Source organism: Malaclemys terrapin, chromosome 11 (genome assembly GCF_027887155.1).
Source record: "Malaclemys terrapin pileata isolate rMalTer1 chromosome 11, rMalTer1.hap1, whole genome shotgun sequence".
NCBI lineage: Eukaryota > Metazoa > Chordata > Testudines > Emydidae > Malaclemys > Malaclemys terrapin.
In genome coordinates this window covers 69886517-69898523 of record NC_071515.1, presented here as the reverse complement: position 1 = coordinate 69898523, position 12007 = coordinate 69886517, and the positions used below count along the sequence as shown (strand labels likewise).

General features: G+C 47.3%; 1 protein-coding gene across 6 annotated transcripts in view; it reads right to left on the bottom strand.

Moving 5' to 3' along the window:
* SEMA5B (semaphorin 5B) overlaps positions 1–12007 on the bottom strand; it is a 335078-nt gene that overhangs the window by 138762 nt on the left and 184309 nt on the right. For all 6 annotated transcript variants that reach the window (XM_054043657.1, XM_054043659.1, XM_054043655.1 and 3 more), the window contains one exon: positions 1788–1887. In XM_054043657.1, the coding sequence (XP_053899632.1) occupies positions 1788–1887 (100 nt within the window). The remainder of the gene's footprint in view (positions 1–1787; positions 1888–12007) is intronic.

Genomic DNA, 12007 nt, shown 5'->3' with positions numbered 1-12007 from the left:
TGCCAAACACTAATAGGCATATTCAGAACAGCTCTTAATCACTCCCCTACAAAGCACACAGGCCTCCATCACTGTCAGCTGCACAGTCCTAGATCAAACGAAGGGCATCAGACCATATCACAGTGGCCAACAGTCTCACAAAACCAGGCCCTCTCTGCTTGCCAGTTTACAGCCCTTTAACAGGGCTCAGTCACTTCCTTACTACCAATGGCCTCTTCTGCAATGTCTGTTTTTGGAAACAACTTCTGCGCTTCAGAGCCCATGTGAATTCCACAAGGGACAGACATTTTATAGCTCCTGCTGGAGCTGGCCATCCCCTGGGCAGGCTGAACAATGGAGACTTCTTGTCATGATGCTTTCTGGCTGCTTTTCCATAGCAGCACCTCAACTTGCTGCAAAAGGACAGTCTCCTTATAGATGCTTCTCACCATCCACAGTTCCAGCAGGCTATCTCCCCAGAGTGACATTCCCTGCAGCTTCCTTCTCGGGGAAGTTATAGGTTTCCCTTTGGGTTTCCCAGTCTTTCTGCATGTCTCCATTTGCACCATCCTTTTTTCGGCCAAGCTGCTACACTTCAGTTTGTAGCCATGCAGATTGTCTCACAGGGTCTCAACTATCCCCCTTTTAAAGCTTTTATTCTCTTCTAGTCAGCAAGTTCTTGTACAGTGCAAATGTTGGCTTTAGTCTGAGTTGGGTCTTTACAATCAACTCTCCTTAGCTGCTCCTGCCACTGCCCAACAGGTAATGAGATAACCTGGAGCTAGCACATCTCAAACGGCTCTGTCACATACTTGGTAGGGCAGTAAACGTCCTCCACAAAGCCCTTTATCCCTTTCCCCAGGTTACCCCTTCTGGACCAAAAGGCAGCAGGGCCATCGCATGCGGACACTGAAGGTTGAAACAGTTGCTTTTAATTTACCACTCTCACTTTTCACCTCAGCCATCTAAAACACTACATGCATCTCTTGCCCATTCATTGAATTAGGAAATTTAGGTTGCCTCCTTCATAAAACCCATTTATTTTTGAGCAGCTAACTCGGGCTGTTCTGCCCAATCCATTCACCATCTGTATAACTCTGGCAGAAGAACAGTGTGTTCCAATCTGCCTATTCTTTGCTCCAGTATTTGGAATAACCTCTTCCCTGGCAGTCTTGCCGCTGCAACGCTTTTGTCTGTAATTACTTTTAACACAGACACGCATATCTCATTACGTGACACCAATCTGCAAGATGCTGCCACTGATTTGTTACCTATTACTCTTAGATTTCAGATTTTCTGGTTGTGCAAATATATTCTTAGTTAATAAAAGCAAAACATCCACAAGGAACGCTGCACAGCAGGGTTAAATTTGAACTCTGCCAACGGGGGAAAAGAGTTGAAAGTAAAAGACAATTGTTCCAGTTATGGCATTGCAGAGAGATGGGAGCCTTTTCAATAATGAACATGGTATAACTAGAAAACTTGACTAGACAAACCACTGATAAATAAACCATAGGGCTCAATCCTGCATTGGCAGAGCGATGGACTACACTGGCCTACTAGAACTTTTATAACATCTGTTATTCCCTGGGAGACAGCAGCTTCCTGTTTCATTTTAATTGCATTTCAGATGGTTTAAAAAAGTCATGATTTCAATTCTTTACAATTATATTGAGATTCTAAAATCCCTATATAATTACAGCCCTCTCTTTGAGAGACAGACTGGCAGACAATCTACCCTGAAGCCAGTAACCTGCAGGGAAAGAGCTTGAACTGCAATTCTGGTCTAATTACAAGATTATCTTTACCTTGCTCCCACAACGAGCTGATTCCTGTTGGCATCCAGTGCGAGCTGAGAAAAGTCGTGTACACCTGGATAGGTGAAATTCGACACCCAGGGTTTCAGATCTGCAAAGAAAATGAAAAAGCAGAAAACAATGACACTGCTCCAGAAACCGAGAGTTCACCCGGACATCCACTAATGGTTTTCCTACCGAGTATCTGTCAGGGGAAGGATAATTAATAATCTTTTAAAAGTGCTTCTGTTTATTCTGAGCAGAATCTGCAAAAGCTGCATAATAATGGGAGGTTGTCTCAGCAGTTATTTTCACATCCATGATGCCCAAAGATTGAGTGTCAGCATTACCTCTGAACAGACATCATGATGGCTTGGTTTATTAGTTTATTTTAAAGTCTATATGCCAAATTCAGAACTGGTATTAGTGGTGCAATTTCACTGAAGCGCCATCCAGGGTAGAAAGGCTGGTCTAGTGGATAGGACACTAGACTGGTACTCAAGAGACCTGGGACCAATTCCTAGCTCCATCACATATTTCCTGTGTGACCTTAGGCAAGCCATTTATTCTACCCTCTTCTGGAGTTTCCCCATCAGTGACATGAGGATAGAACTTCCCTACATCAACAGGGGTATTGTTGTGTTGTTGTGGGGTGCTGTGGTGATGTGAGCCATATAGTGCCCAGACAGAATTCTTCACCAGGCTTGAATATGGCCCTATAAGATTCATGTATCTTATTTATTTAGCTTGGATTTGCCATGCTAGGCACTTCCTCAAATTGCAAACACACAAAAGTTAGATTCTAAGCAACGGAACTGGCCATCCTCAGATGGTCAAAACTCCCACTGAAGTCAACAGGAGACCCATGAGAGTCACATCAGTTAACACACTAACATCTATTGAAAGATCCAGGGGAAAATGTTTGTGATATAATAAAAAATAGTATTTAAAAAAAAAAAAAAAGAGCCCAGTTCCACGGCAGTTCTTAGATGTAATGTGAAGGCATTTACAGATTTTGAAGGCCAGAAGGAACCATTAGATCATTTACTTTGACGTCCTGTATACAATGCAGGCCATAGAATTTCACTGTACTGAGCCCAAAAACTTGAGCTTGGCTAAAACATATCTTCCAGAAAGGCATTCAGTCTTGATCTGAAGATATCAAGATATGGCATATCCAGCAATCCCTTGGTTAGTTTATTGCAGTGGTTAATCACCCTCAATATTAAAATGGGTGCCTTGTTTCTAATTTGAATAAATTCAAACATCCAGGGTAGCAGAGGCAAAAATAAGAACCATACCACTACCTCTCTAGTCCTTCTATGACCAGAGAACCAAAAATTGTGCTCCCATTAGGTGCTGACCATAGGTGCCGACTTTGTGATTTGCCAGGGGGGTATTCGACCTCCCAGCTCCAACCCAAGCCCCGCCTCCACTTCATCCCTTCCCCAAGGCCCCACCCCGCCCCGCCTCTTCCCACCCCTGCTCCAACCCCCTGCCCTCACTCCACCCCCTCCCCCCAGCATCTCCTGCATAGCTGAACAGCTGATCGTGGCAGGCGGGAGGCGCTGGGAGAGAGGGGGAGGCAGTGATCGGAGGTTGAGCACCCACCATTTTTTTCCCCCATGGGTGCTCCAGCCCCAGAGCACCCATGGAGTTGGCACCTATGGTGCTGACAATAGGGCTGGTCAGAAATTTTCTGATGAATTCATTGAAGCAAGATGTTTTGCTGAATCTATTACAAATTCGACACAAAACTTTAGTCAAAACACAAGCAGGTTACATTGGAAAGCTGCCAGTGTTCCAGGGTCCACAGTTCTGCAGCAGAGAGCCCTGGCTGGAATAGCAACCATGATTCAATGAATAACATATGTGACACAGTCAAGAACGTCAATTTCACTTATCCCCTTTCAGGAATATGTTTCAGTGTTCCCAAACCAAATTTTCCAGGATCTTTGGTTTGCAAGATAGTCTGCTAAAATTTGCACTTTGAAAGCAAATTCCAAAATACTGAAATATCTTGTTAACCGAACCCCCCCAAGTTTTGGCCAGATGAAGCTGGAAGTTTGGAAGGATAATTAGGATCCAGTACAGTAAGAGATTTCAAAGTGAAAGTTAATGTATTCTATGTACATGCCAATCCACGGAGCAGTGATCCTTTCTACCCACCCCCCTGGGATCATGCTGTTATGTTCTGCATGACATAACCGATTCAAAATCAGCCCACTAGAGCTTTTAAAATCTGCACATTTCATTTATATGCTAAGTATGGGTTTAGGTGCCTCACTTTAGGAACCCATGTTTGAAAATTTCAGTCTTAATGTCCCTGTGCCTCAGTTCTTGCACCTCGACACAGGGAGTAATAATGCTTCCCTGAGCCACAGGATTGTGCACTGTTTGCAAAGCACTTTCAGGTCTTGGCATGCTTTGAAGGGGCTACAGAAGTGCAAGGTATTATAACAAACGAATGGCTGGGTATCTGCTGGTTAACCCCAAGCCCTTTCTCTAAATGAGACCTGGAGCCACCAAAACCTTGAGAAGCACCCTGGACACTCTTCACCTTAGCCTGGTCTGCCCTTTCCCAGACAGACTCTTTCTTCCAAGCTTCCACCTTCCCCGGGATGTTCTCATGTCTCCCATTCACGCCTGAACTGCTCCTGACTGAGCCATTCCCACCCACTGCGATCAACTGTGCACTGAACCGTGGCCTGGTGCTCTGACTCAGTGCTGAGTCAGGCCCCTTATGGTAATGGATTTAAAGATCCTGCCTCAGGGCTTTTCAGTGGGAGTCATGGTTTCCCTGCACTGCTCAGGATCGGGCCCTTAATCTTAGCGAACAAGCATTCATATCACACTAACCTGGCACATGGAATGCATGTACCCTACTCTGCTATTCAATACAAAGGTGTGAGGTACGGAATAATTCAGCCAGACTAATCTTCAAGCTCTTCCACCTACTGAGCAGTCCTCTGAGGCCTTTAATGGTGTACTAGCACCACGGAGGTGTGATGCCTTCACCTCTGGCAACAGTCCTCGCTAATGCAGCTCAGACTTCTTTTCCTGTAGCTCTTTAGCTGCAGAAACATTTCCGAGCCCAGCGGCAGAAGCTGTAAGAATAACACCTTTCCAGGCAGGTGAACCAGGGCATTCATGTGTCTAATGTGGGAGATCAAACACTGTCTAAGGTGGAGGAAGGGAAGGTCAGCACATAACCACAGAACCTTTTAAGGAACCTACTTTTATGCCATAAGTTCTATTTGTTTTTCTTCTCTTCTACCAACTCTTTCTGCCTCCCCCCAAACCAACCCACTATTATAATTCACTGGCAAGAAGAAGATTTCCTCATCTGCTGTTCTAAATGAAATCTCCTCACTTCAGAGACGCCCAGTCCTCAGCTCTTCCTTTTGATAGCAAGTTCTGACAAATCACAGGTAAAAAAAATAACAATCCTAATGAAAAAGCTGTCAGTGGCTCAGTTCTTGCCACAGACCGTTTAAACATCAAGCAAGCCTATGAAATAACAGGCATTGTCCCGCTTTCTATTTACTACCGCAGGTGGCACAACTTATAAAGAAACCTTTCCTGATTATTAAATTAAAGGCTGAAAGGCATGCATCTTCATAGCAAAATTAAGCTTTTATAGACATGTCGCTGGGGATTATTAAGCTCAGCGTGGTTCCCTTCTAAGACTATCTAACTGCGAGTGATGGGAATTAATGCCAAACGGCACATTATCCTCCCCAACCTTCTTTAGAATTAGAATTATTAGAGTGAATGGATAAAATGTAATGGAAATCCAAGCGGCGAGAGAGGATGTAGGTTTTTTTCATTCAACACGTTAAATCCTATCACTCAGACCACAGGCATTCCTAAGGGCAGCTCAGTGCTTTTATTTTAAAATGAGCCTCACTTTTGTGAGAGTAAGTGTTTGGCTGGGCCTGTCCCACCTTAGCAGAAGTTTACACATATGGACCCAATGAACTCTAGCGTGTGTTTGCATTTGACCTTTTTCCAAGAGCTGATTTTTCAGAGCCGACTTTTTCATTTGGCTGCAAGCCCTCAGTGCTGAGGCATGTTTACCTTTGCAAATGTATCGATTTAAAAGCGCTATGAAAAATTAAAACCCAACGCTCTGGCTTGGCATGTCGGCAGCAGGGGCAGGAAATCTAGGAAACAAATGACTTAAGGGGCAATCTGCTCATGAAGGCCTCCTTTGTGCTTCACGTTTCTATTTCCAAGGGGCTAAAGAGCCACGTTGTCGCTTTCTCCACGTTGGTTCCCCGAAGTGTAATTGTTTGAAATACACCCCAGGGTCAGCAATGTGATTCAGAGCCTCTGAACTTTTGCTGGCCTATCTGCTGCCCAAGCTGATTCGCAAACATGGCTGCAAAGACCAAGGGCCTTCATACAAAACATCAGTCCTCCAGGCATGCACAAAGGTGGGGAGAAAAGACAAGGAATTGGTTGCACTTTTTAGGCTGGGGTCAGGCACAATACCATTTGGGAGGGTAGCCACTGATCCTGCTAGCACTTCATTGTGCATTAATCATCTAACGTAAACAGGATGTGGCGAAAGGGTGGGGTCTAAAGGCCGCTGAAGTCAGCGAGATTTTTTCCATTAAGTTTGGTGGGCTTTGGATCAAGCTCTAAATGTGGAAATTGCCTCATAAGACTCGTTATGATCACACTTAATCCCATGTCTCCTCCAAAACCCCCTTTCTCCATCCCATTCACACCTTGCATGCTTATGAGTAAGGAAGCAGGAGAGCAGAGGGCTTGAGACATCTCTGCATAAAGGATCCACCTTCTGTTTAATTTCACTTGTGCCCACATAGAGCCTCTACCTGCACTGGAGTGCAACAGTCTCCTGCAACCTGCTCACAGCACGTAAGGGTCAAGATGTTAAATACCCGCATCTGAAAAATGCAAAACCCTCTCTAGGTGCTAAGTAATATTCCTATTAGAGGCATGCCACTGTAATCCACCATCACTGTCAATTTGAACCCTGGACCCATTTATTCCCTGTTAGAAATGAGAGGGTAGCACTGAAATGCATGAAAGATAACAAAAACATACTGAAATAGGAAGATTGGAAATTAATGGGAAGGAGTCCCCCAGGACCCCACTCCAGAAACAAACCCAAAGCAGAAACTGTTAATTAGCCTTCAGACTACAGATTTATATTATATAAAGTTCCCATAAACTAAAGCTGATTCAACAGTAATGGAGCAAAACATACTATACTCCTGGGCGCCTGCCAAACCCAGTGGCATAAATAAATACCTGCTCTGCCGACACTCAAACCCACTTTTGTACAGGGCTAACCTGACCACACATGGAGTGGTTTCCTAAGTGCCTCAAGACGCTCTCCTAAAAAGACTTGAACTGGCTTCTCTGGCTGCATGTCACAAAACAAGGAATGGGTATTTTTCCTGGTGTCTGAGTTGTGTTTATGTGAATTTAGCCCCCATGGAAGGTGTGCCCATTTGACAGCCATGACGTTTGTTTATCCATAGAACAGGTACAGTTAAGGCAGTGGCCATGAAAGTATCTCACATGCACCCTTGTAACATGTCTCAACTCTGACAAGGAGGGATCACCTTTAGTTCACTCTTCATGTCTAGTCAGCCACTGGCGTCTCCGTTGGGAAAGGTCAGTTCAGAATGGTCTCGGATTGCACTGGATCCCACCGCTGACCAACAGATTTCCTTGTAACAAAGGTTCAGGACTCAGGCAGTTTAGTCTGAATACAGTGACAATGCCTCCTCCCCAGCAACAGACCCACCTTCGAGGCCTCTAATTTGCTTAGCTGGGTGTGCAACCTCATGTAACTCAGCCCACTTCAAGCCATGTTCCCTTGGAACTAGCGTCAACGGTGGCAGTGGCTTTTGTGATCTGGACTCTTTTCTGCTACAAACTGAACTGAGACCATGATCCTCGTTTTATATAAATCACTGAACAGACAGCATCAGATGGTGATAACTTCCCATCAGTACCAGCAGAGACTGGATCAGCACCAACAACCTAGAAGGGAAAAGGCTTTAGACGCTACCACCAGCCCCCTGAGGTCAGTGTGCATTGGTCATTGCAGAGAGATTCCCAACAGCATCCACATACAATCCTAGCACAATCAGTGAGACACCACTTTATAATTCCATCAGGTAAATCTTTACAGCTTCCTTCTATCAGCATGGACATTTTCACAGCTGAATAAAAAGCGACAGTTGTCTTACAATCCTCAGACAATGTAATCTTAATATGTGATTCACTGTCAGTTTAATAACCTCTTCCTTTGAAATTCTGAATCTCTCTGTAGGTCACACTGTGGGGTTAGGGCAATAGTTTTTGGAGAATTGACTTCTAATCCTGTGCAAATGAGCTGCGCAGCCTCCTCTTCGTCCCTATTGTACACAGCGTAAAACCAAACCACAACGTGGGGAACTGAAATAAATAAATAAAATCTATAGATGCGTTGGCAGGGCTGCCTAGACAAATATGCCAACATTCAGACTTTAACGTTATTCCTGAAACCAGAGATCTTGGTGTTACCCTGGGTTCTCTCTCTCCAGGGATGAAAGTAACTTAAAGGGCTTACTGTACTCCAGAGTCCTTAGGAGGGGGCAGAGCCTCAACCGGAAGAGGCGTGACCTCTACCAGAAGAGGCGGGGCATTTAAATTCCCAAGCACTTTAAATCACCAGCGGAGGGGGCCCTGGCCTCTGGCAGAGCTTTAAAGGGCCCGGGGCTCTGCTGCAGTAGCAGCAGCCGGGAGCTCCTGGCCCTTTAAATCACCTCCAGAGCCCCACGGCCGCTACCCCAGAGCTCCAGCAGCAGGGCTCGGGTGGTGATTTAAAGGGCCCCGGAGGGTAGTGGCAGTGGGAGCCCTGAGCCCTTTAAATCACCACCCGAGCCGCACTGCCGGAGCCCCAGGGTAGCAGCGGCAACCGGGGGCTCGGGCGGTGATTTAAAGGGCCCGGGGCTCTGGCTGCCACTACCACCCGGGGCCCTTTAAATCATCCCCGGAGCCCTGCTGCCAGAGCCCTGGGGTAGCGGCGGCGGTGCTCCAGTGGCAAGTTAAAAGGCCTGGGGCAGTAGTGGTGGCCGAGCCCCTGGCCCTTTAAATCGCTGCCTGAGCCCCGCCACCGCTACCTCTGGGTTCCGGGGACAATTTAAAGGGCCCGGGTCAGTAGCTGCGGCAGGCTCCCCGGGCCCTTTAAATCACTACCAAACCCCACCGCCGCTTCCCCAGGTGTCCGTCAGCAGGGCTCTGGCTTCCCCTGGTGGCAATTTAAAGGGCCTGGGGCTCCCAGCAGCGGCTGGAGCCCCGGGCCCTTTAAATTGCCGCCAGGGGAAGCCAATCCACCCCGGTATGTCGCACTGGCTCTTGCGTACCAGCTTACTTTCACCTCTGTCTCTCTCTTTCTCACACACCCACCCTTGCTGTACTGTCTTAATTGTGCACTAATCACATCCTTGCCTCAGTGACTGCAGTTCCTGCTTCCCCTGTCTTCCTGAATCCCTGCTCTCCAACCAAAGTTCCAGCGATTCAGAATGCTGCAACCACGCTACACTTTTGTTCTAGGAAATGGGGCTACATCATCCCAGTTCCTCTGTTATGATTGCTGGCGTCCTTTCCACAACTCTCATCTCCAAATTCAATTCAAAATTGCCTCCCAGATTTTCATATCTTCCTGGATTCCCCCAGCCTACTTCTCTGACCTCATATCTACCCTCCTGGCCAAGATGGGGTCTGTTCTGCAGGCAGTTCTTGCCAAGAGAAGGCGCACGTAGGAACGCAGCAGTGAAAGTCCCTTCCACCCCAGGGGCACCTGTTCCAAACACCCTCCCCCCCAGGAATGAACACACACACACACACAATAGTACAGTGAATATAGGAAAGGGAAATATTTATTCACAGAGGGATGAATGGAGAAAAATATCAGGGGGAAAGCCAGGGAGAGCGGTAAAACAGGGTTGCATTCAACACAAGGCCCCACAGGCCCAGTGGTAGCACAGTCTGAAAGGACAGACACTGAGCAATGCATCTGCACTCAGTTTGGGAGTCCTGGCAAAGTTCCTGTCCAGTGGTGAGTCTTGGGTGCTCCTGGTCGTCTTCGGTGCCAGTGAACTTTCCCCAACAAACCCCTCTGGGGCCCTCTTCTGCTGCTCTCTGCAATGCCACACAGAGGGACAACCTCCCCGCCTAACTAGCTAACAGCCTCCCTCCTTATCCCCAGTGCAAGCTCCAGTATTCCCAGCCCCATGCAGCTCTGGCCAGCGGTGATCCTGGGTCCAGCTCTGGCCTGTCCATCTCAGGCAATTCCTCCCTGTCACAGTGCTCCTCCTGGCTCCGTCCTGGAGTGTCCCAGATCCAGGCAATCAGCACTCCCCCATTTAGGACAAAGATTTACAGGGGCCATGCTCTCTAAAAACCCCAAAAGGGTTACACTCCTCTCCCACCCACTCAGTCTCCTTTCCATCTCATTTCCTGCCCACTCACTCCACTCTTACAATCCTGGCCAGCTCCACCATGAGCAGAACAATGAGCAAACTCACAATGGTGAGAGAGCCACAGGGAATCTTGCCTGCCCCCCCCCCACCCTTCCCTTAAAAGGCAGTGACAAAGGAAGTACCAGGAGCTACCAGTGCCCCCACAGCCCATGCTGTCCAACAGCAGGCAGGCGGGGGCAGCCTAGATTGAAAAAGGGAATAAAATTCTTGTTCTCTCCCAGCACCAGGAGGGAGAAAACAACCCCCTTCCCCTCCCTTCAGCAACCAAGAGAAGGAAGGAGACAGAGCAGGCAGCTCTCCTCCTTCCCAGCAGTAACAGAACAGAGGAGCTGGAGACCCACGTCATCACTGAGAGGCGTCTCAGAGACACGGGGTCATTGCCCAACCCAAGACCACTTTGTGGCACTCCCGCTCGCAACAGTCCACCGTAGCTCCCTAAACTGAACTTCCCATGGTCCTCCCATCCTAAGTTACAAGGGAGAAATGAGACCTCATGACCTGAGCAGAAACCAAGGAATCCTGGAATGCCAATAATGGCTCTGACACAGAATCCCTTTGTGGCCTTGAGCAAGTTGCTTAAACTTTTCAGTGCCTCAGTTCCCCTGACTGCAAACTGGGGCTAATGACTCCTCCCTAACTCACAAGTGTGCTGCAAGGCCTAATGACTTGTAAAGCACTTGCAGGATGTGACGTACGTCAAGACTATGTGTTGGTACAACAGAACATGGATCATCTCAAACCTTAGGTTGCTCAATAATGATCACTTTCTCAAAACAGGAGTTGGCTTGCCAAATTGCTGTAATATGAACAGAGAGGAACTTATTCCAAAACCTCTTTACTGTACAAGTACAATTACTAGTATTTATTTGCTTTTTTTATTACTATTGAGCAGCCAGCAAAGTGTTGTGGTCTGTTTGGAAGAATCCCCGGTGATTCAAAGCCCAGGTAAAGAAATGCCAGATAATCCCTACGGGCTAGATCGTGACTATACAGTCTGCTCTCATTCTGTCCTTGGAGCACCCTAGGAAGGAGATTGTGAGGCAGTCTCACAACTACCCTCCCGGATCCCTTGCTGCTCCAAGGAAGAAGTAAACTCCACCAGATCTATACCAGAACAGTGCATGCTGCCTGATGCACTATAGGGTGGAGCCAAGGCTCTGCCATCCCCCACCCCTTCGGGCCCTCCCAACCACTTGCACAATGGGAGTGTGGGGGGGACCTGCCGCAGCCCTGCAAAGCCCTTGCTGTGCCCCTCACTCTGCTATCAGACAGCGGGGTAGCCAGTACAAGGCAGTAAGGGGACTTTACACCCTATTACTAACTTTCATGGCTCCTCTAGCCCGGACCACAAACTGGCGCCCATGTCAGCTAATTTAGAGCCTGCTTGTTTTTTTAAGCACATTCCAGGGCATTTAAACATTGTGACCCATTGTTTATGGAGACAAACACTGAAGCTGTCACACAATCACCTTCATTGAGAAAGAGAAGACTAGTTGCCCATGCATCACTCATTGCGTCTTATAACAATCTGATCTGTATAATCCCTCTTTTCAGACAGGAAGGCAAGTTGCATCTTGGCTCTCAGAGCCACTGGCATCTGATGGGAAAAAAAACACACTCTTTTGTCATCACTCAATCTTTCCAACCAGCCTCTCCCACATCTGGGGGTGGATTTTACATTATCTCTACGCTCACGTCTATGCCAGCAATTTTGTGCCAACA